This window comes from Peromyscus californicus, unplaced genomic scaffold (genome assembly GCF_007827085.1).
Source record: "Peromyscus californicus insignis strain IS unplaced genomic scaffold, ASM782708v3 Scaffold_10__1_contigs__length_136768540, whole genome shotgun sequence".
In the NCBI taxonomy this organism is placed as follows: Eukaryota; Metazoa; Chordata; class Mammalia; order Rodentia; family Cricetidae; genus Peromyscus; species Peromyscus californicus.
In genome coordinates, this window is record NW_026294391.1 from 44727947 (window position 1) to 44753651 (window position 25705).

The 25705-nt window shown below is 36.5% G+C and overlaps 2 protein-coding genes across 2 annotated transcripts in view; one reads left to right on the plus strand and one right to left on the minus strand.

The window, feature by feature from the left end:
- The window catches only part of Il1rapl1 (interleukin 1 receptor accessory protein like 1), a 1314477-nt gene that overhangs the window by 256288 nt on the left and 1032484 nt on the right, over positions 1-25705 (minus strand). The gene's annotated exons all lie outside the window — the stretch shown is intronic.
- On the plus strand, positions 21612-24535 carry LOC128113444 (mitochondrial import inner membrane translocase subunit Tim23-like). Its single transcript, XM_052743162.1, has 2 exons — positions 21612-22656; positions 24480-24535. Exons 1-2 carry the CDS (start codon positions 22152-22154, stop codon positions 24533-24535), a joined length of 561 nt encoding a protein of 186 aa, XP_052599122.1. The 5' UTR covers positions 21612-22151.

Below are 25705 nucleotides of genomic sequence, written 5' to 3' on the forward strand. Positions count from 1 at the left end.
TGACAATACTCCCTCCAAGAAGCAAAGACCACCTAACAAAAAACCCAATACCATACATAAAAAATGCCTCTTTTTTGTTGTTGGCAAGTTTTGCCTGAGGGACTTCCAAAACATACAGCCTATTACGATTGTCCTTTGTTGGTCTCAGAGGTGGAAGGTAAGTCCCATTGCTGAAGATACCATGTACTTCAGAAACAAGAACCAGCGACCCCTAAGATGTATCAGACCTGAAAGCTTCCTTCCTGAGGACTAGCTTTCATAGTAGCAGAAGAAATTCTTCCAAAGGAGGGAGGCAACCAACAATCTCACCCAGCTGTGATGCCTACGAACCACATCAAAAACTATCATGGCATGATAAAACTAAGGATTCAGTAGTGGCACACATACCTTGGGAATAGCCAAAAGCTCTCTAATTGGACTTAAGACATCCTCAACAAGAAGGAATCTATGACTGATACTGGAAACCTAGCTAACTACTCTGTTTGTGAAATCATGGATATTGGGAAGAATTTACAACCACCACTATACTAAACCAGCATGATCTATAACAAAAATCTATGAACATGTGTCCTTATACCCACAGATAAGTGTAGCCCCCACCCCTCAACAAGGAAACTTCTCTTTGCAACAGACAGAGACCATTGCAAAAAACCACAACCAATCAAAATGCAGAGTCATGGAGCCTAGTCCCAATGGATGCATCTACTCGATAACTCCTTCACCTAAGATTCAGGTACACTGTGGGAGAAGGGACAGAAGAATTGTTAAGTATTGTAAGAATTGTAAGAATGGAATTCCCTGTGAGACTATGGCTCATAAGAATATCAGAGCTGAACCATAAAGTCTCAACAATATGACTGCCTAATTATTAGCTGAACAAGGACAACAGCAATAGATATGCCAAAGTGTATGGGGGAAGTCCACAAGGCCTTCATACTATGCAAAAAAAAAAAACAACTGGGGGCAACTAAAGAAAGCTGAGAATGGGAGAAATAGTCTTCCCTGGGAAAGAGCACAACAATTGATTATACACACAAGTACCACTATACAGACTGAGCAGGTTATATGTAAGAATATATATGTACATACATATATGTGTGAAATAACAACTAATGAAAAAAGAGGCCACAAATTTGAAAAAGAGCAAGGTGGGGGTAAGTGGGGAGAGGTCTGAAGGGAGGAAAGGGAAGGAAGAAATGTAATTATGTTATTATCTCAAAAATAAAGACTGAAAAAATAAAAGAATATTGTTCCTTCAGTTTAGACAGAAAAATTAACCTCAGTGGAAAAGTCTTAATGTGAAAGAAAAAGTGCTATTTCAAAACATATTAGTAGATTTATGATTGTGATGAGAGGATGCATTTCTTAAAGTAAAAAAAAGAAGCAGGAATGAAAAAGCCAACTGAATTATATTATAATAACACTAACACTAACAAAAATCCTCCTATTCTAGTGAATAAGCAAAGGATAGAATAAAGTGTGCATTCATGAACTGTAAATGCCAGCAAAGTCAGCAAATGTATATTCCTAGTTTCAATTCAGATGCACTTGGAGTTCTGTTCTTACTGTTTGTAAGAATCCTGGCCAGTAAGAAAGAAGAAAGATGAGATAGAAATGGCAATGAAAATGGAGGTAGAGAAAGGGATGAAGCTGGGGTGGTGTGGTGCTTTGAAGGAGAACTGTATTTGTTTGACATATTCTAAAGTGCATTGACTACTGGGATAGAACAATTTTGTAACATGAAACATTGTTTCTCTTTCTTTATAGCTTAATATCCTTTCTAATGAAAGTTTCTGAACTTTATTCATTTGGCAGACTCCATGAAGTGGTTGTGATTAAAAATGCAATTATTCTCCATAGATAGAATATACACTAAGGAGAATCCACAGAATTTTTCTTCTTGTTAAAACTTCATCTATGTTTCATAATAAGGTATGATGTCTGATATGAGTTCACAAACTTATTTTCTTTGGTATTTTAAGTGAATACCTTATTAATGGTAATTTTATATGTCATAAGTTTATGAACACACTTTTTCCTTACAAATACGTTATATGAGAGCTATGTCATTGCTTTTTCAACATAACTTTGGTGAAAAACTATAATACTATTAATCTGATGAGGAGAAAAAGTGTAATTTAATAAAATATCTGTGAATAACTTTTTCAATTAAATGGCTTTTAAATTATTTTTTAAGATTCTAGCTTTCCATGACAACTATATTTTCTATACCCATTGATTATACAAGATAAAAGGAGAACAGGAATTAATAATATCAAGGAAAGCACTTGGTATCTCAACAAGGAAGTAAGGGAATTAAGTTTAAAAATAATGTTTTAGACTGAAATTTAAGTTAGCAATTTCAACTCCATTGCAAAAATAAGTAACTTCTGGTATAAATAGTCAGTGGGTTACATACATTCACAAATATTACAAAGTTCTGCAGTTTCTGGATGAGTGTTAGATCAAAAATTTTTGTTAGATGTAATTTGATACTATAATTTTATTAAACTCTAGTGATACAAAAATGAAATGTGTGTGACGTGTATTTTATATTCAATAAGAAAAGAAAACAAGTCTTTGTCCTCATAATAATTATAATTACTTGGCTTTATTTCATTCATTTCCTGCTTTATTGGAAATGAAAGTTTCTTCTTGTAATGAAGAAACAAAGACTCCCAGTAATCAACTCGATAAGTAGTTCACAAGTTAAACATCAAGCAGGAGCCACAAAGCAAGAAATAAATCCTTCAATTTCTTCTCTCATATTGAGTTTTTTTTAAATCAACTTGTAAAGCAAAAGGTTTACTCTAAAGTTTATCATTTTCTGAAGTTTTGAGTGAAGTTGTCCGTTCATTTTAGACTGGTAGACATAGCCAATAGTAAGGAATCTCTTTAAAGCTATTTTAAAAATCAATAAGATTTTGTCTACTCAAAAAGGTCACACTAATCAAACATAAGAAAAAGTCTTGATTAGGGAGTTAGTCACTTTTTGCTGAGAACAGAAAGTTGAGAACTAATTTGCTGTGACAAGATTCATGAGCTCAAAAACCACTATTTCTGGCTCAGTTTGTAAAAGGAATAGAAACTTTGAAATAATACCTTGAAAATTTTGTTTGTAAAAACCTTTATAATAATATAAAGCAATCATTCTAATAATATTGTTGAAATTCAGGAATTACCCTCCATTTTGACTATAAAGCAAAAACATTTAACATATGATTATCTTATGAAACAGGAAAATATTTAGAAATAAAATAGCTGTATAATAGCCTTGCATGCAAGGAGATACTTAAACCCACATGGCATTTATTTTATGAGTCATGCAACATTAGTTATAATTAAGCAATCATTTCAATGATAAGTAGACTCATGACTGAGAATAACAAAGCAAAATAAATGGAAAACATTGGAAAGCCAATTGAGAAATCATTAAATGAAAATAAAACTGTGTCTTGCAACTAAAAACTCTGGTTACATCAGGGAAGAAGGACTAGGCACATAGCTAGACTTTCAAATGTAAAATTTTCATTGTATATCATTTTATAAGGTTTGAATTGTGCTCTATGAAAAATCCTTACATATTAAAATATGGATTTTATGAAGGCAATTTGATGTACAAATATATAAATACTATGATTCAATATATACAAAAATATTTGCCTTTTCTCTTCAAACTTAAAACTGTTAATCTACTTTATGACAGTCACTTTTACTTATCAAGGTAAGAATACAGGGCAATAGGCTGAAGGAAGATAGAATAATAATAGCCAAATATAGAGGAAGTATTTCTGTGAACTGTTCAGCCACTAGTGGGGGACTAACACCATAGCTCTTTCCTTCAAGACTCAAGGACCATCTTGGAGTAAGGAGAGGAAAGATCGTAAGAGCCAGTGTTCTGGGAGAACTGAGGTAGAAGAGTGTTTTCTTGATGTGGCAAGACTATTGAACTTCTGAACTTACAGCGGCTGTGGTTGTCTGCACAAGTTGGTCAACATGTCAGCTTGGAGGATGGAGGAGTCCCCAATCCTAGCTGAAAAACTGTTGGTAGTTGCTAGCTTTTGGGGGAGACTCAGTTTTCTTTAAGGATGTGTCCACTGGCCAGTCACCTATGCTCCAGTGGATGGCCCTGTACCTAGGAATAGATGGGCAGCACTAATTGGAATCAGTAGGCTATAAAAAGTAAATAAAAAGAATACACAAACTTGGTGGAAATTGAGGGTGGATCTGAAGTTGATCTCAGGTTAGGAGGAGGTAGAGGGAGGAGTGGAGGTGAATGTGATCAAAATACATTGTATTGAACACATGAAATTCTTGAAGCATTAATAAAAAAATCAAAAAGTGTAGCTGAAGTTTTCCTGTGTCCCACCTGGTCCACAGCCACTCACAAATATAGAATAGATAGAATATTTTCTTTAATTTTGCCAAATACAAATGGACTAGTATTGTAACTGTAATTTTTGCTTGATAACTGTTTGTTATATGTAATTTTACTATGTTAAAGTTAAAACCTTCCTTTTTAATTAAACATAAAAGGGGAAATGCTGTGCGATAATGCTTTTGTATACTGGTTTAATAAAGTACTGATTGGCCAGTAGGAAGGCAGGAAGTATAGGTGGGATAAGCAGATAAGGAAAATTCTAGGAAAAGGAAGGCTGAGTGAGAAGACGACAGCCTGCCGATCAGGGAGCAGCATGTAATGGCACACAGGTAAAGCCACAGAACACATGGTGACATATAGATTAACAGAAATGGGATGCATTTAAGTGTAAGAGATAGTCCATAGTAAGCCTGAGCTAATGGCCAAGCAGTTTTAATTAATATAAGCCTCAGTGTGTTTACTTGGGTCTGAGCAGCTATAGACCATGTGGGACACAGGAAAACATCCAGCTATAAAATAGAACATGAGACTACAGTCTGAATGGAGATATTACAGCAATTAAAGGAATACTTTTAGAATTAGAACCATAATGGTAAGACTTTTCAACTCATAACATAGTTTTGTGTTCCTCTCCCTGTTTACTGTGGCTCTTTGCTAGGCACTAAAGAAGTACAGTGGGTAATACAAACCTATATCTTTGCAATTCTAAAGTTTCAGGTCAAGTGAGGAAGATAGATATCAAGTACATAGTTTTCGACCTACATGAGATTGTAATTATAATGGAGAGGAACAAGAATAACTTCATAGAACATTCTAAAAACAGGAAAGAGCATGTCTGAACAATTTACTTGGGGAAAGTGGATGTGTGTTAAACCATGCATGGAGCTTAGTAAGAATGAAGGTAAGTAGACAAAGAGATTAGGGGAGACAAGTTATGTGAGACTTTATGTCCAGTATCAAGAATTTGGACTTTTATCTAGCTATGGTGGTATATGCCTTTAATCCCAGCACCTGGGAAGCAGAAACAGGAGGATCTGTATGATGTTGAGGTAAGGCCAATCTGGTACATAGCAATTTTTAAGCCAGCCACATCTATATATTGAGATACTACCTATCTCTAAAGAAGTTTTTGGTGTTTTATTCCAACTGCAATGGAAAGCCATAGAAAGGGTATTAAAAAGGTGATGCCATGGGCCATATTAAATTCTATAAAGGTCATTGTGGCTGTTCATAGCCAAATTTATTAGAGAGAGCAAGTGTGGATGTGTAAGAACAATTAAAAACCAGCTTCAACATCCCTAATGAGATGCTGACAATAGCTAATGTGTTCATTATAGCTGTGAAGGAGATTAGTGAGCAAGTTTGGAATATATTGAGGAAGTACTGCCAATAGAACTCAGCAATTCATTAGATGTAATGGGTCAAATGTGCATTCTGTTCTATTGGTTTCAGAATTGGTAATTATAAGGAAGGCTTGAAAATCCCTTTATTTAACCATCTAGATTGTATACAGAACATTAAACCAATTTCTTTTTACACCACACTGACACACACACACACATACACAGACACATACACACAGACACGGACACAGACACACACAGACACACAGAACCAGACACACACACACACACACACACACACACACACACACACCCCACACACACATACATGCAGGCACATTTTGCCCAAAGAAAGCATAGTGGCAAAGTCTTATATTATCTGAGGAATACTTTTTAAGACAAAATTAAAGTATTAATAAGCAAATATGGATGCCTTGTTCTTTTACCTTTAATAATTTGTATAGTTCAATGTACATCAGGATATAAATTACAGGTAATTAAACCTTTGAAACTGAATTTATTTATTTTTAAATAAGCAATCATGCTATATTATAGCTTGAGATCTGGCTAGAACTGTTTTCTCTCTACCTCACAGACAGGGCTAACATTTTACCATTGTGACTTGGTAGGTGCTTGTCCTTTATTCCCTTAAGAGCCTTGGTTTGGCTGCACAGTGATAGACAGACAGAAGCAGGTTGTTAAATATTTCAATTTTATGATAGTTTATGACAAAATCCTACAACAAAACCCAAGATAACAGAAGATTTGGAACAGGGTTTCATTAAGAGCTATTTTTATGTCTTTAGAAATCATGAGGTATCTACAGTTGAGGCATATGTAACATAAAATAATTTAACTTTTCATTTTATGTTTTAATTTCAATAATTTGTGATTATTCGGGTCCTATATACAAGTTAGTGAACTGCAAGTAACCATGAAAGTATTATCACTCCCTTATACATGTTGAATATAAGAGGTCATTGCTATTATTCTGTCTGCAAAAGATAGAAGGCCAGGGTGCAAGAAGTGAAAGCCATGACATAGAAAAGTTCCCAATGAGATACTCTGTTGCTTCTTCTTCAAAGAAATCCATGCTAATGAACTAAGTTGAGTAGCACCAGCTTTGGACAGAACACCAGAGTTCATGTGTGAAGGCTCACTGCCCTTTCAGGTAAGCCAACTTGGGCATGTCAGCACCTTTCTTGTTATGTACACTTGCTGATGAAATTGGGTTTATATTACTAGTCAGAACAATCTTACTGTGCTATTATGGACGGCAGATGAACACTTTCGAAAACACAGTTCTGGAGCATGACTTTTGACAGAAGACACGGAGTTAGCATTTTTTTTTTGACTCTAAAACATTTGATTTGGGATAAGAAGGTCGGATATTGTGCTAAAATTGTGTTATTTAGTTCTATTACTGTACTTAAATTCTCTTCCTGAGATTTTACTAGATTTCTAGAGGCAAGGGTTTGTCAGTCCCAGTGGTGAGATCATTTTGCCTTGTAGAAGATGGCAGAGGATTACCTTTGTTTGCACAACTAGGGAGATAATATAGGCATTCAGCAGACAGAGGCAGAGATGCTAAGTATCCTACTGTATGATGCAACCTCTTACAACCAAGAATCATTTAGGCCAAAATGTCAATAATTGAAAGTTTAAGCAATTGTCATCTAAGACATCTTTTATCTTTAAAAATTTTATAATCCTTAAAGGAAGACACCCAATAAGTTATTCAAGGTAATACAGGATATTCTTAAATTTGCTAAAATAAATTTTATTTGAATTATAAAAAAAAAAAAATTCATCTACCATGAAATTTTCTTTGAATGCAGTGATTATGGTTTAGCAATAAGAGAGGACCTCCATCACATTGGCCTGTGAGCATGTCTATGGGACATTATTTAATTTGTCATTGATAAAGGTTAGCCTAGGTCATTATGGACAGGGTCACCTCTGGACAGATAGTACTGGTTCGCACAACAAAAAGTAACTAAAAGCTAGCCTGGAGGTAAGTCAGTAAGCACAGTTCTTCCACCATCATGCCTTCTGATTATGGCCTTGAGTTCCTGCCCTGACTTCCCTTGACTTTGGACTGGAACCTACAATGTGAAATAAACCCTATGCTACCCAGGTTGCTTATAGCCATGATGTTTATCAAAGCAATAGAAAGCAAATGCTGAAAGTCAAACTTCTCAGGTTTGTCCCATAGGCACAAATAACAGTGTAACATTGGGAAACCTCTCTATGAGTCAAACTTCTCTTATGTAAAATGTAATTATAATCAATTTTGTGTTTTAAATGAATCATTCAAAAAAAGTCTCAGTGTGATTTCTGGCACACAAGTGGCGCTAAGTCAATATTAGTTATTGCCATAGATTGTCCAGGAGTGAATTTTGATTAATTTTATTCCAAAGGATTTATTTACTCTAGCCATTCAGATTTATTGCTACACATAGGTTTTTGCTGATACCACTTTTTGTAATGGTGTATACTCTTCCACCTGGATAAATTATCCTCAACATTGAGTCTCAAACTCAGTGGTCCCTGAAGGAGCTCTGTCCATTTCTGAAACAAATATATAACCAACCGTTCACAGTGCTGTGTCCCTAAAGACATCTATTCATACCATAATTTAAAAGTCTCTATCCACAGCCACCTGCTATAGCCTGAAAGTTGGTCCCATCAAAATTTCTTTCTTGAAATCTTAATGTCAAAGCTGTAGTATGAGGAAGTAAGCCTTTGAGAAGTGATTGGGTCATGCTGCCAGAGCTGTCATGAAAGGGAATATTGTCCACATAAAAGAGGCCCAGAAGAGAGCCATCTTTACTGTGTGAAGTCATATCAAGAAGGGCAGTCTATGTATCAGAAACTGGGCTGCTGCTAGATTACTGACCAATGCCTTAATCTAGGATTTGTCAGCCTTCAGGACTATAAGAAATAAAAGAAATAAACTATTTACAAGCCATACTACTTACTACAATTTATTACAGCCTTCTGAATGGACTAGGGTACCATCATACTATACTATCATTCATATGTTCATAAACATATGCACAAATGGGCGCACACAGTAGCCTTTGCAGCTGAAATGACATGCTGCCCTGAATGATATCTGTATGTATGTCACATTCACACTGAGTCCTCTGTAAATCTGTAAACTAGATCAAAACGAGGAAATCTCTTACTCCAGCAATAAAGAATAAAATCGAATTTGCAAGCTGAAATTAAATCTTTATAAATGGATGAGAACCTGAAGAGAAGAGAAGTCCCTTGTTTGACAGGATAAAATGATTGATGAAAAGCAGATCTCAGCAAGATCTATTTATAGCCAGTTCCAGGGTAGTCTTGTTTCAAGTGTAGAAAATGCCTGGGTTCTAAAGAATTAACACAATAGGTTCTATTTTCATTCTGATACTCATAACATATTAAAACTTTAAACAAAAATAACAGCTGTTTTTAATATGGTGTATGGGTTTTCTTGCAATGAAGAGAAAATATTCTAGATAGTGAGTTTTGCATATGAGTAATGCTGCTTGCCAAATCTTTACATTACATTAATAAGCTTAGTATCATACTAGACAGTTAAGATAAAATGTTAAGAAAATTGTTAGCTAAATAAGAATACTCAACAATAATTTCTATATAACAAGCACGGTTGACTTTATCCACCACGTAAAAAGTAAAGGAAAAAAATAATTTTTATACTTCTATGTTATGTGTATTTTAAAAAGTGACCAGTGACAAGACAGGATTTCAATTATTCATAGGATAATTAAAAATGACTGTCACTCACTCTATTAGTTATTTTTCTGTTACTATCATAAAATACTCTAAAAAAAGCAATTTAAGGAAAAATAATTTATTTTAGCCTGTGGTTCCAGAAGTAGAATCCCTAATGGTAGGGGGAACATTTTAAGAGGCTTTAGAGCAGGAAATGGAGAAACCACATATTCAAATGCAAATAGAAAACAGAGAGAGTGGAATATAAGTGAGTCAAGGCTGTAAACTCTCAAAGCCAACTCCTTTGGACATACTTCTAGCAAGGGTGCATCACTTTTTCAAATAGTGTTTCCAATACCTGAGCCTATTGTGGAAACTTCTCATTAATACACCACACACACTTGTTATCCATAGCATGTCAGAAATAGCAAGCATGGCAGGTTCAGTTTAATTTACAATGGTGTCAGATTAGCAAATAGAGTCTTATAATTGTTGCTTAAATTCAATGAAGACTTATTGACAGTTTATTTTTCTTCCAGCATTTTATAAGCTAGGAACCAGTTTCCTAATATCAAAAGCAGATTATTATGTACCAAAGGTAGATTTAACATAAATATAAAGATTTATTTCTCTTCCAAAGATATATGGGCATATGAATGAAGAAATACTTCATTAGGCATGAACCCATAATAAAAGGGAAAACAAGGCAGTAAAAAGAAAATAGAATATATAACCTAGAAATTATTATATGGTAACTCACTTAAAAGATTTGAATGGGGATCCTAGCTTTTAATGTTTATATGCATGTATAGTGTATGAAACTAGGAAAAGGACCACAAAAGGCACAAAGGTGTTGAGGAAGGAGACTGTAATAGGACCCATGTGAAATGAAAGAGAAATGCTACTGGGGGTGGAAGGGTACAGCACAGAAAAGGGATGAGGTGGGAAGGAGAATCAGCAAGAAGAAAATTTTATTGAAATACCACAACGAAACATAATGTTTTGTATACTAATTAGCAATATTCTTACAAGCTAAAAATTCTGACCAAACAAACAAAATAAACAAACGAACAAACAAACAAAACAAAACAACCAAAACCAAAACCCCAAATCACCTGAACCTTGATCCTTCAAAGATTGATGGAAAGAAGCAACTGGATTATTATAGTATAACTCCTGAAAGGCTCAAGAATTGATGAGAGCAGTTGTCTGTGGAGGGTGGAGTGGAAGCAAGAGGAATGGAACACTTAAGAATAGTTGGCTATTAGTTCCCTTTTCTCTTTTGGCAGAGGCTATTCATTTATTTTCTGTACAGGCTGAATGAGCCTCTGCAATACAAGACATGCAGTGAAGCTGACAATACATTTTTATGCTACATGTAGAATTCTTCACATTGCTCAGATGCAGTCTGGAAGAAGAGAAGAGGACCATTCTTTGTGAATCTGATCAATACAAGATCAAAGACAGCAAAGACACTTACAGGAAAGGTTTTCCCAAACTAACCAGAAAAACAAACTATGATGCCTATAGCCAATAGACTGTGAAAAGCTGCCAAGCACCTTTTAAAATATTTTACACTTAATGTTGAGCAATTAAGGGCAACTAAAAAATGTGAGAAGCCTTGAATTTGAGCAGGACTTAAATATGTATCCAAACAATAATGGAAGCTTGAGGAACCAATTGTTATAACACGAAAAAGAAACTTCCCCAAACAAAGCAAAACAAAAAAAATATTAGTAAGAGGATTGGGAGAAAGTTAGGCCATGTGCCCCAAAGTAAAAGGTGACAGAGATGGAAAGTTAGTATACTTAATTGCTCAGCTTTAATTAGTGCTTCTGTATTCATAAGTGATGGATAGAGAACAGAAAGACAGGAAGTGCAGAACTGTGTAGCAGGAGTTTGAATTTGAAACAAAATCATATCTTCATTTATAATAATGGAAAATCATTGAAATGGAATATCAAATAAATTTTAATCAATACTAGAAAAACATTTATAGTTCAGGCAAGTTATTTTGAGACATAGAAGTAAACACTCAATGTTAGCTGCAAGTACTGCTTATAGTTATTTTGGAACATGGTATAAGGGTAGATGGGAAAACTATATTTTATGAATGACATCTTTCACAATAAGAGTCCAAACTAGATTCATATATAACTACTTTTTAAAATTATTTATTGATTTGTATTTTATGTACATTAGTATTTTGCCTGCATGAATGTTTGTGTGTGTGTCATATCCCCTGGAACAGGAGTCACAGACAGTTGTGAGTTGCCAGGTGGGTGCTGGAGATTGAACCCAGGTCCATTGAAAGAGCAGCCAGTATTCCTAACCACTGAACCATCTCTCCAGCTCCTCATTTATAACGGTTATTAACTTATTTTGTGTCACGTGAACTATCAGCAAAATAGAAAACACACATATTAATGACCATGTTGCATTCTCAAGTAAAAAAAAAATACAATCACATGCTTAATAGTATTCATTATCAAATATTTTATTTCAGTGTAGAATAAATAAAAGATATATTTGTAGTTTTCCTGAGAAGTAGAATATGATCAGTAACTGTTGTCCTAGATTCAGTTACTCTATGATACAAAATTTGGAAATACAGCCCTATGGGTACAACATAGTGAATATTAAAAGAAATATAAAATTGAGTTAATTACATTTAAATGGCTAGTATTTTCTCTGAGAAAGGCTCTAAGGTTTCCATTTAGCAAGCCCTTTAAGAAGCAACATGTTAAATTTGTTAGAGATACTGAACTAGTATCTTTATTTTTAAGAGAAGATCATTTGGGGGTTAGGGAGATGGCTTAGTGGGATGGGCTATGAGTTAGGATCCTGAGCACAGTAAAAGTTCAGGCATGGATGCATGCAATTGCAATCAGAATTCTGGGTGGATACAACAGAGAAAGGTTACTGGGGCTTGATGTGCATCTAGTTCAGCAGATGAACACTAGTTTCAGTGAAAGGCCATCTCTCAAGGTATTAAGGTGGAGAACAGAAGACAAATGATGATCTTTTCTGACATCTGCACACACATACATAATAAATACACACACACACACACACACACACACACACACACACACACACACACTGTAAGAATGATAAGTGGCACTGGTTACCAGTGCTGCTTACTGTGTGGAAAGGTCATGATAAACCCCAGTATCAGTATCAGAGCTTTATTAGGAGAAAGAGGGCTATGGGGGAACAAGAGAACCAGGCCTGGGTAAGGAGCACATGCAGAAAGAGAGAGAGAGAAAGATGTGGGGGGGGGGGGGGTTAAGAACAGAACAGAGAGAGAGAATGGATCTGAGTCACTGCTCTTTAAGGCACAGGTGTGCTTCTGGAGCTATGCCATGCATGCCCAGATTGTGTGACCACACTGTGCGGCTGTAATCACCAGTGCACACTGATGACATAAAATGCAAAACCCCTTGTCTATCTCCTGAACTGCACATGTGCGTTCATGCAGCTGAAGCAGAGCAGAATCCCAACACACACACACACACACACACACACACACACACACACACACACACACACACACACACACAATCAATGACAAATTGATGACTTTATGCTTATTTACTTATTTGTTTATTCAAATATTTCAACTGATTCACAAGTCCTAAATGTCTTGGAATTACTGACATTCAACAGAATTTACTTTATCTTTTTATGAGGAGAACCCACATTACTCTTTACTTCCTGAATATATTGAGCAAACCCCTAAAATCCCACACCCATGGACAAATACAATGCCCTTTTGTTTCAAATCACATTTGGTCACTTGATGACCAAAATAGCAGGATGAAATTCACTTAAATGAGCTGGAAAATAGAAGTTCCTCAAACACTCAGGAATCAACATAGCGTGGGAAGACAGACGAGGGAGGGGAAAAAAAAAAACAAGAGAAACTCTAACATTTGCAAGCCAGTCCCAAGTATTTAAATATATACAGTTCCAGATAATTACCAAATATCTGTCTATTTTCATGAAATAACTGAAAATGTTTGACTCAATTAACTTTTACTATTTTCTTATATAATATCCATTCTTTAAAATTTTGGTTATATTCTTTGTAGTTACTAAATAGTGTCTTCTTTTCTTGGGAAGTCTGAAAAGAAAATGAAACATAGAAAAAAGGCATACTCTCTGGTAGTACATTACCATAATATGATATATTATGAATGAGTACTTTTGAATGTCTGTAAACTCATCTCTGAAAATAATCAGGAGAATTTTAATGAGATTGTAAAATTATGTTTACAAATAAATAACATAAAAATGAAAACATTTGGAAGCTTGTAAGACTATGTGTGTAAAATGAATGAAAAAATTTTCTAAATAAAAAAGGACTATAAAATGAATTGATATGGTTATAGTCTAAAAAGACTCTTAAAAAGCTTTTGTTCTTAGGGGCACATTAGTAAATGTTTTAAAAAATCCATTAAATATGTGGAGGGAACAATATAATTTCAGAAACACTGAAACCTGTGGTAGTTTGAATGAGAATGGCTCATATATTTGAGTGCTTGTTCCATAGTTGGTGGAACTGTTTGGGAAGGATTAAGAAGTGTGACTTTGTTGAAGGACATGTGTTTCTATTGATAGGTTTTGAGATTTCAAAAGCCCATGTCATTCTCAGCTCTCTCTCTCTCTCTCTCTCTCTCTCTCTCTCTCTCTCTCTCTCTCTCTCTCTCTCTCTCTGTTTCTGTGGTGTGTGTGTGTGTGTGTGTGTGTGTGTGTGTGTGTGTGTGTGTGTGTGTGTGTGTGTGACATGCTTATGGACCAGAATGTAAGCTCTCACCCACCACTGTAGTGTTATGCCTCCCTGCTGTCATTCTCCCTTCCATGATGGTCATAGGACCATGAGGCCCCCAAATAAATACTTTCTTTTATAAAAGTTGCCTTGGTCAAGATGTCTATTCATGGAAATAGAAAAGTAACTAAGATAGAACCCAAACCTCATCAATAACTCACTGAAGATAATCTATCGGTTTGTTACTCCAGGAGGAAGTATAACACATCTTTTCTTAAAGAAGAAAACAAACACTCAGAAATTAGTAAACTCTATCTTATTTAATTATTCTGATAATAATTGAGACAGAAAAAGAAAATAACTTATCTATAACACAAATAAGTATGTGATTTCCTGCATTACTTCTGTAAAAGCATCACTGAAACACACACACACACACACACACACACACACACACACACACACAAACACAGAGAGAGAGAGAGAGAGAGAGAGAGAGAGAGAGAGAGAGAGACAGAGACAGAGAGACAGAGAGACAGAGAGACAGAGAGACAGAGAGACAGAGATTGAGGGATAGAGAGACAGAAAGACATACAGATTAAACAGACAGGCAGACAAACACACAGACAGAGACAGAGAACCCTGATAAACGATGAATAACAATTCACTGCTCACTTACCTTGTGGATTTTAAGAATAAGTTTTTATAAATGTAGGAGAATATGTAAAAGGTACTGTTCTTAGCTATCTTATTGTTGGGGATTTACTGTTAAAACAATTTAGATATTAGCAAATCATCCTCTTAGAATACCTGTAACAATTTGATTCAAATTAATATTATCTGAGAATTTATAATAGACTTTGGGATTTTTGACATTAACGCCCCAGAACCATTCAGAGATGGCAAAGCCTTTAAGTCTATATTTGTGAGCTCTAGAGTGGTAAAATAACAAATTTTGGTTGTGTTAAGCTATCCAATTTATAGAAACTTTCTATAGTAACCACAGGAAACAAAATACAAATAGCAAAATAACTTTTGAATAGGGCAAAAGATTCACATTCTTGTCGAATTCCCATGATGTTTGGAGAAGTGTCTTCTCTCTTCACTTCATCTGCCTCCTAATTCCTCAGTATAGTGTCATACAAGCTACCACTATGCAGGGTTGTCAGAGCCTTATTTAGAGCCACTATGTCTGAGTTGTAGAGTCTTCCTTCCTTAAAAATAACAATCCTACTAATAAAATAACCCACATGTGCATGTTAACTCCTTCATACACATAGAAAACATTCATAAAGCAAAAAGATTATGAAAATTACTAAGAAAACATCAGACTCATCTGATTAGAAGAGATAGATACTAAGATAGATGATGGACAGATAGATGGTAGATAGATAGATAGATAGATAGATAGATAGATAGATAGATAGATAGATGATAGACAGACATATAGAATAGTTGATTAGGGCTGAGGAGATAGCTCTGTAGCATTAACACTTTTACTAGACAAATTTTGAGGACTGGTATTTGTAGCCTCAGAACCCATTTACATGCTGGGTAGTATGTTGGTTTGATCATGAATGCCCTCCATAGTCTCTGATTAATTCTCAGTTGGTTGCCCTGTTTGGGGAGCTGTTGGAGATGTCCTTACTAGAAGAAGTGTGTCCCTGGGGGTGTGTTTTGAAAGTATAAAGATTTGCAGCCTTTTGAGATTGCTCTCTCTTGTTGCCTGCTTGTGGTTGAAGATGTGATTTCTCATTTGTTCCTGCTATTGTGACTAGTGTTTGCTGTCACACTTTTCTGCCATAATGGTGATAGAATCTCATTCCTTTGAAACTGTAAATCTCAAATAAACCCTTCTTTCTCTAAGTTGTGTTGGTCATGAGGTTTTATTATAGTAGTCAAAAAGTAACTAATATGGTAGCTATGCTCAGTTATCTGTAATCCTAGTGCTCTAGAGACGGAACAGGGGATCCATGGAGCAAGTTGGCTACCTAGACCAGCTGAGTCAGTGAGCTACAGGTTAAAGGAGACAATCTGACTTAGAAAATAAAGTGAACAGTGATCCAGCAAGATTCAACATTAACCTCTGGCCCAAATACACAGGCAGGCAGGCAGACAGACAGACAGACAGACACACACACACAGACACACACACACACACAAAAAAAACATGCACACGCAACACACACACACACACACACACACACACACACACTCTAGTATGCATACTTGTGCTTAAATATTTGAACATGCATGTGTGTATCATACATACAAATGTACTTAAATTCATATGCTATTTCAAAAGCTGACTGATTATCAAATTGAATACAAATTGTGTTCTGCATTTGAGGACTGAATTGATTATTATTCTAATGAGCATTGAGAATTATAGTTTAATCTCATATCTAGGAAATTATTCTTTCTTTCTTTTTTTTTTTTTTTTTTGGTTTTTTGAGTCAGGGTTTCTCTGTGTAGCTTTGGAGCCTTTCCTGGAACTCACTCTGTAGCCCAGGCTGGCCTCGAACTCACAAAGATCTTCCTGCCTCTGTCTCCCGAGTGCTGGGATTAAAGGTGTGCACTACTGCTGCCTGGCAAGGAAATTATTCTGACAGAACATAATAAAGTCAGTTTCCATTTTGATTTCAACATTATATTATTATGCTATAAGTACAAATATTTTGAATCTATTGGTCAATGACATTTAATTTGTGAATATGAGCCATTATTTTTACTTTTTTGCAGTTCTGGAAATAGAACCTAGGGCCCCATACATGTCAAGAAAACACTCTCCTACTAAGCTACAACCTCTGGTCATGCTTCCATCCTCATTTTCACAATTGATGGATGTTTCCTGATACAATGGAGCCTTGCACCTAGTAAATGTCATGGCATAGGAAAAATTGCAAATTACTTTCTTAGGTTAATGCAGCATACATTTACATAACAAAGCACTTCTATGTCTATGTGAAGCTTATCAAGTTCTTCACCATGAAGGTATATTTACAAGCCATGGATAAGGCATACTCTAAATGTCATAAAATATCACAAGTCCAATTTAACTTATCAGTTAACATTAATTTTGTTGCAACTGTTACAGGTTTTCTAAGTGGATAATTTACTAATGTCTACACAGTTTTTAAGTTTAGATGCTCAAACAATCATTAGCTGGCTTTAAATTACTTATCTATATATAGTCAGATAATTATATTTGGAAAGAAAATGGGCATCCTAAATTAACAAAGGCCATCTTTGTATATAGGGAATTAATAGTCACAGTAAATTGACAAGTCAATTATTAGTTTTATTTTGTCTATTTTAAGCAGGGAAATGAGAGCACTTGCTTTGTGCTTGCTGTTTAAGAAGGGCTTATAACTAGCTGCTTTTTAAGGAGGAAAAACTCTGATGAGCTGACTCTTCTATCAGCTTTTCTCACATTAACTTTTGCAGCTCACAAGACATTCTGTTCATGAACATTCTAAGTACTTCCATTTTCCTAAGTGCCTTGAAAAGAAATTTCATGCTTCAAGATCAGTGTAAGTAGGAAAGTGTCTGTTAAAATGTACTTGAGAGATCAGAAGTACAAAAAATTGGAGTAAGAAAATAGGAGGCAAAGATGAACAGAAGTAGATCCAAGAGACATGTAGCAGAATAGATGGGGTGTGAGTGCACAACAATCTGGGACACTGTTGATCTAAATGATTATGTCTCCTTATCGTTTTGACTTCAAAACCTAGTCACCAAAGTATTAGGAGGTGGAGCCATTGAAAAGTGATACAGTCATAAGGATGTGACCTCTGTAAATAGGATTAATTCCCTTATTATCAAGGTCCTGGAGTGCTGCAGTAAGTCCCTGAACACAAGAGGACACAGGCAGAAGGCTGTATCACTTGATGAAACAAGCTGCTCTCACCATGCCTGAAATCTGCTGGTGCCTTGATCTTAGACTTTCTAACATTCAGAATGGTAAAAAATAAATTTCTGATGTTTATGAATTCCCTGTATAAAGTACTTTGCTTTAGCAGCTCAGACTGGTTAAGATAGAAATGTTTCAAGGTCAAGTTGGTGTTCAACTGAATAATTTTTAGATGTTTTATCTGATGAGCAACAGAATCCATTAACAATGGAATAAAATAAAAATCAAAAGGATTGAGAATTTTTTTTTTTACTGTTACAATTTTGTCTTAGATTTCAGAGGGTGACTCACAATCGGCACTCAACACACAGAAAGGAAACAACAGTGAATGTTCAATTCTCTAGAAATGTCCGAAGAATTGGAGCATATAAACTTTAGACAGAGTCTGTAAAATGCAGGCGTTATATACACTGCAGGTTATGGATATGAGAAGACGAAATTCGTGTTACAGTAAGTTGTTGGAAAGACAAAATAACACAACACATAAAAATGCCTTGCAAATGTAAGATTCTCCAGGATCAATGAGAAATCAGGGTCACTAATCAAGAAAAGCTGCACCCACAGATGCTGATTAAAAAGCTCATTTAAATGATAATTGACATTCAATCAGGGCTGAAAGTGTAAAGGACAAAAAGTCATGGCTTCTTCTTGAGGAATAGGGAGTACAGGTACAAAGGTCAACTGAGATAATAATGTAACTTCCTTGTGAGGAGGAATCTGCCCATTTGTACCTTAATGTATGTACTTTATACAGTCCTAGGAATTGAACCTAGGAACTTGCTCATGTTAAACCACAAACAGCTTTCTTTTTATTTGAGAGAGAGTCTCACTAAATTACTCAGGCTAGACTGGAACTCACCCTGTAGCCTAGGTTGTCCTTAACCCTGTGGTTCTCCTGCTATCAACTCTAGGGCAGCAGGGATTACAGTCCTGTACTACTGGGTTTTGCTTGTCTGTCCGTCTGTCGGATGTCTACCTATTTCCTTATCTATCCAGTTTTAACCAGATCTTGTACCAGGTAGATACTTAATAACAAAGTAGCAAATGGGACTAGCAAAACAATTTATCATTCAGGGCACTGAGATTGTGATGTCTACCAGGCTACACTTTAAACTCAAGGTTCCAGTTAACTTTCTACCCTTGACCAGGTTCCTAGCTGACCTGTGAAATGTAACTGTTCTTTTAACCCCTATTTATTTTTCCAAAGTCAACCTATTGCTCTATTGTGACCTTCAATATCCAGCTGATCTTTCCTCCTCTGTCCAATCTGGACTTGATTTATTGCTAGGCTTCCCATAGCTGGACTCCTGAGCTTTTCCCTATCTGTCTCTCTCATCCATGAAGGAGAATCTTGAATCATTTCTTGAAATAAAATAAATCTAGCTGTTTTATTGTGTTTTACTCCATTGTTCCATAGTATACACTATTCTGTAGTATTCAGCTAGTGAAAAGAGTAAGGTATAAATGCTATTTTTTATTTATGAGCATTAAAACTCAGTGAATGAACTAGTCATTCACATGTTTCTCTGACTCATATATTGACTGGAGAATATGATAATATTCCAATTTGTTCAATAGACATTCCAAGCACAATATGGGAAAATGATACACAATGAGAGAGATGTTATAATGGGCACACACACACACACACACACACACACACACACACACACACACGCACATGCACACACGCACACATACACACACAGGAGAGGAGAGAGAGAGAGAAAGAGAGACAGAGACAGATAGAGACACACAAATGTATCTACATCTATCTATGTATTTATCTGTCTTATCTCTGTCTAGATATTTTGTATAGATAGATAGAAATATATATATATATATGGAGAGAGAGAGAGAGAGAGAGAGAGAGAGAGAGAGAGAGAGAGAGAGAGAGGCAGACAGAGGAGAGAGAGAGAGAATATGAAAGAGGGGGAGGTGTCTACTAGGGCTTGACAGGTAATGTTTAAGTCTGCCTAATGGGAACAGAAACAGGAGGGAAGGCATCACAGGGGTGGTACTGAGGTGTGTGTTAAAATGTGTGTGCACAAGAATGAGGAAGGCATAGAGGTATTGTGGTGGTTGGAATAGAAATGGCCCCCGTAGACTCATGTGCTTGAATGCTTGGTCTATAAGAAGTGGCACTATTAGAAGGTATGGCCTTGTTGGAGTAGGTGTGGCCTTGTTGGAGGAAGTGTATCACTATGGGGGCAGGCTTTGAAGTCTCATATGCTCAAGCCCAGGCTCAGTGGCACACAGTTCTTCTTCCTGATGCCTGCTGATCCAGATGTAGAACTCTAAGTTCCTTCTCTAGTACCATGTTTGTCTTTGGGCCACCATGTTTCCCACCATAATGATAATGGACTAAACCTCTGAACTATAAGCCAGCCCCAATTAAATGCTTTCCTTTAAAAGAGTTGCCATGGTCATGGTATCTCACAGAAATAAAATAAAATCCCAACTAAGACAGACATAGACTATGTAAGTTTATAGAATGGTGAAGGTCATGGTAAGGTTAGGAATGATTGACCAATGGTGTGAGCTAACAGGGCTGTCAAAGAAACTATGAAGATAAAAAAAATATGGTCTGATCCTGGAAGGTCTTGCTTTTATATTCTAGGCAGCAGGTAAACACACACTATTGACAGTAGAGAAATTGGTATTACTTCAATTTATAAAGAGGACTTTCTTATTAAATCAAACTGCAAATTTCACAAATTGACTCTTCAATTTTTGCTAAAATGGGCTAAATATCCAAAGGCCTACTATAAAGGATTTTTAATTTCTGTTGACCCAAGCCTTTAACCTGATTGTCAAAAGAGGAATGATGATCATATTAAGTTCATGAAAGCCACTACATAGAGGCTGGAACTGATAAGGTAAAGACACTTACTGGCTACTTTCTTGGTATGCCCTTCCAATGAAATTAGGTAATTCCATTTCTCAAGTAAAGGGATTCAGGAGCAACGCCATATCTATATAGAAATTTTGTAGAGTAAGGAAAGTACCAAGCAGACCTGGGGATACAGGCCTGTAATCTAGCTGACAGGCCAAGGCAGGAAAGGTGCAAATTCATGGCCTGCCTGGGTTACAGACAGCATTCAAAGAATTCTGTGTGTCTTACAGTCAATTGGTTTAATTTCTGAAATGTGTTTTTAAAATTACTTGTAAAAATGTCTCCTGGAATAGTTTATAGATGCTTCTACTTTTCTTAACAACTGTGTGGGAAGAAAATAATCATAACTGTATCTCTGTTGCCAGATTCCTAAAGAACATTTGATTGCTGGATTTTACCTCCAGGGTCCTTGTATCATCTGATGGAATGTTTCTCCCTTCATGATTAATTTCATTTTTTTCCCTAAGCCCCTTGGTTCTGAGAAGATAGATATTAGTTTTCTTATACACATTGCAGATCAATTTGTACCATGTTCCAATCTGCAGCATGATGGTAGATTCATACATGATGGTAGATTTACATTCTATGATAGTCTTTGTGAGTACTGCTGTTAGTTTACATTATTTTTAAGATAGCTCTACTGAGAACATGCATTTTCTTATATAAACACTGGATTTTCCAATAAAGGGATCATACTCTGACCACTAGACTAAAACTACCCATAGACGTGTTTTATTTAGCTCATATCCTGTTAAAATGAATTCTAAGTCCCTAATGTAGGACATATTTTCCCCAAAATCATTGTGGTCTCAGTCTTTCATCACAGTATTATACCTGACCTCATTTTACTCACTTATATAAAGTTGACTCTGATTCACACTCTGCCACTCCCGTATTACAGAAAATGTACTTTCTTCCACAAATTACAGTTGGCAACTAAGAGTATAATGTTTGGTTTGCAACTGAAATTAAGTTTAAGGTTAAGAAATAGCATACTACGAGCGTGTGTAGGTGGCAGTAGCAACGTGGGTCTTCCAGCTGTGGCTGTGGGGACCATGGCAGAGCACAGGACCCTAGCCTGAGGTGGTGGTGGTAAGCCCACCGCAGTTTGCTGTGACGTCATGAAGGGTGGCAGGGGAAGTGGCAAAAAAACCACCAGCAGGTTAGCTGGCTTCTTAGGAGCAGGAGGAGCGGGTTACTTGCAGGCTGACTTGGCCGGCATTCCGCTAACTGTCATGACCCCCCTGTCTCCATATTTAAATGTGGATCCACGCTATCTTGTTCAGGATACCAATGAATTCATTTTGCCAACTGGAGCTAACAAAATCCGAGGCAGATTTGAGCTAGCTTACTCTACCATTGGAGGATGTTGCATGACAGGGGCTGCAATTGGGGCAACGAATGGTCTTCGGTTAGGATTGAAGGAAACTCAGAGCATGGCCTGGTCCAAACCAAGAAACGTACAGATTTTGAATATGGTGACTAGGAAAGGGGCACTTTGGGCTAATATTCTAGGCTCCCTGGCTTTGCTCTATAGCGCATTTGGTGTTATCATTGACAAAACACGGGGTTCAGAAGATAACCTCAACACAGTAGCAGCGGGAACCATGACGGGAATGTATAAATGTACAGGTGGAGCCGGGCAGTGGTGGCGCACACCTTTAATCCCAGCACTAGGGAGGCAGAGGCAGGCAGATCTCTGTGAGTTTGAGTCCTGCCTGGGCTACAGAGTGAGTTCCAGGAAAGGCTCCAAAGCCACAGAGAGAAACCCTGTCTTGAAAAACCTAAAAAAATAAAAAATAATAAAATAATTTAAAAATAAAAAAAAATGTACAGGTGATCTTCTAGGAATAGCACGTGGTGGCCTGGCAGAATTGACACTCGCCAGTCTCTATGCATTGTATAATAACTGGGAGCACATGAATGGTTCGCTGCTCCAACAGTCACTCTGAAGATTTTTGCCACTTCAGGACTGGGGGATACTTCATAGTCATCCAGATTGATTGCTAAGTCAGTCTGGAGTTGCTTTCGCTCTTGTACTGACAGTTACTTTGGACAATTGGAGACTCTGATGTGCTGTGAGGAAGATCATGGATGGTTAGCCTGCACTGCACTGCACTGCTTGCCCTTAGTGAGTGGAAGCCAAACTCCTTGGTGGCTCACTGAGTATGTGCTCTCTTCTCCTTTGGAGATGATCTTGCACCCATTTTCTCTCCTACCCCCAAACTGGAAAATCACTTACTCTCCAAATTCAGGCCAGACTTATTTTCAACACTCTTATCACCATGTTTATCATTTAAAAATCTAAAACTACTGTCGCCCTTTTGTTCCAAACAAAGAGTGAAAATAGAACCCCTCCCCCCCCCAAAAAAAAGAAATAGCATACTGCACAGAACAGATAAATCAGAGGAGTGCAGGTCTGGATCTGAGACAAATGTACCACCAAGGATGGGGTGTATCAGTTGGAGAATAGCTGTCAATAGACTTCTTGCTTCGGAAACAGGAGTACATGACTTCCATTCCCAGAATTCACAGCAAAAATGAGCATGGTGGTGTTTTCTTTTTGTAATGCTAGTTCTGGGGGAGACAGATTCAAGGTAGAGATCATGGGCTCAGTGGTCAGCCAGCCTACCGTACTTGGTGAACTCCAAGCTAGTTTGATGTCCTGTCACAAATAAATGGTGGATGACACCTTGATAATAGCCCCTGAAGTTGTTCTGTGGCTCCCACACTTACACACATGCATGTGCATGCATTTGCATACACAGATACAAAAAGATAGAATGTCAGAATTTGTTGGTGGGAGAAGCAAAGGGCTTATAGTCTAAGAAAAGTAAAAATCACTCAAAATGAATCATATGCCTAGTTCTGTAGGTAAACTAATAAGATATAGATTAATCAAAGATGACAAGTATATCAGATACTAAATGTCAAAGAAAAGCTAGATCCTATGATAATTGTTGGTTCTTAACTTACCTTCTTCTGGTACAAGCCCTATACTCCTACATGTATGTACTTGCACAAAATATAGGCATACAGTAGTTAGCAAGCTTAGATCTTACTCCTGACACTATAGTAATTTGTCCAAAATTTCTACCTATAACCCAATCTAGGCCAGTCAGAGTTTCCCTCTCGGATTTCCATATCGAGTTAGACTTCTAAACCCATGTTTCCTCCTATTATGAAGTTAGCTAACATATTTTCTCTCCACATCAGTTTACCACCCTGAACAGTAATAGTCCACCTATATAAAAATGACTTTCTACAGAAATGGAAAAAGACAGAACATGCTAGCTACAGTGCTTCTTGTGATCTTCAATCCTCATGTTTTTAAATGATTTGCCACTTATGACCATGACAATGACTATGAAATATCAGAACCTGTCATACTTCAAATTTAAATTGCCCAGTAGAGCTGAGTAAAATCCTCCTGTTACCTCTTCCCTTAGATGCACCAAGTTACAAAGGCAAAGTTTACACACCAAACTATCTTCAGAACATCTAAGCAAATATGATAAGAGATCACAGTGCCTACTTTCAGTACAACAAAGTAGAAAACAATGCATTGTAAGAGGTTGGAAGGAATGATTTGTTCCTATCACTTCTAATCCAAGTCTAAGCAGCCAACCTTGGACTCCACTTTGGGAAAAGTGAAGGAAATTAAACTATCAGACTTTTACCTGATCAATATTCAATCTATCTCAGGAAAGTCTAGCACTGGGCAAAAGGAAAGGAAAGAAAAGGAAGGGAACGGGAAGAAGAAGAAGGGAGGGCAGAATAGAAGGGAAGGTTGGGGACAGATGGGAAGGGAGGAGAGAAGAAAAAAGGCAGAGGCAAAGCTAGCCAATGAAAGTCAGCCAATAGCCAGGCTGTGGTGGCACACGCCTTTAGACACAGCCCTGGGGAGGCAGAGGCAGGTAGATACCTGTGAGTTTGAGGCCAGCTTGGTCTGCAGAGTGAGTTCCAGCACAGCCAGGGCTACACAAAGAAACCATGTCTCAAAAAAAAAAGCCAATAACAAGATTTCTAAGTTAACCTTTTCTTGAAGTAGTTTTTTTTTTTTTTAGGTATAAATAAACTCTGTCTGTTCTCCTCCCTCTAGGAAATTGAGACATTGCCTTGCTCCTTTATTTCATTTTGAATACATAAAGAGCGACTGAAAGAACACCCTGTCCCATTTGCCCTGAAATCCACAGCAGCAGGAATCACTTTTGACTGAACATGCTCTCATATGCAGTCATTGATGTTCTCTGTGAGACAATCTCACCTGAAACTGAAATGCCTAATCAAATTTTTGCTTCTTTTATCTCCCAATACATAAGAATATCACTTCTACTCTCCAGCAGAAAGTCTTAATAAACATCTTTGGAGTGAAAACACATTACTCTTAGGAAATAAAAGTTTTTTTTAACAGACGTTATAAATAATCACACATAAAATAATGTTTTCATATACATACATTGAATAATATAGTATGTGGTGGATAATCCTGAAGGTAATATTATTACTATTTATAAAAGGTAGTAAATAATAATTAGAGTACCTAAAAATAATACAAATTTAGCGCAAATAATTTTAGTCAAAGTAGTACATTTTCCAGGAAGTATTTCAGGAAATCAATTAATTAAAAACCCATAAAGTTGCCAAGATAATGCCATTCTCATCTGAGAATGTA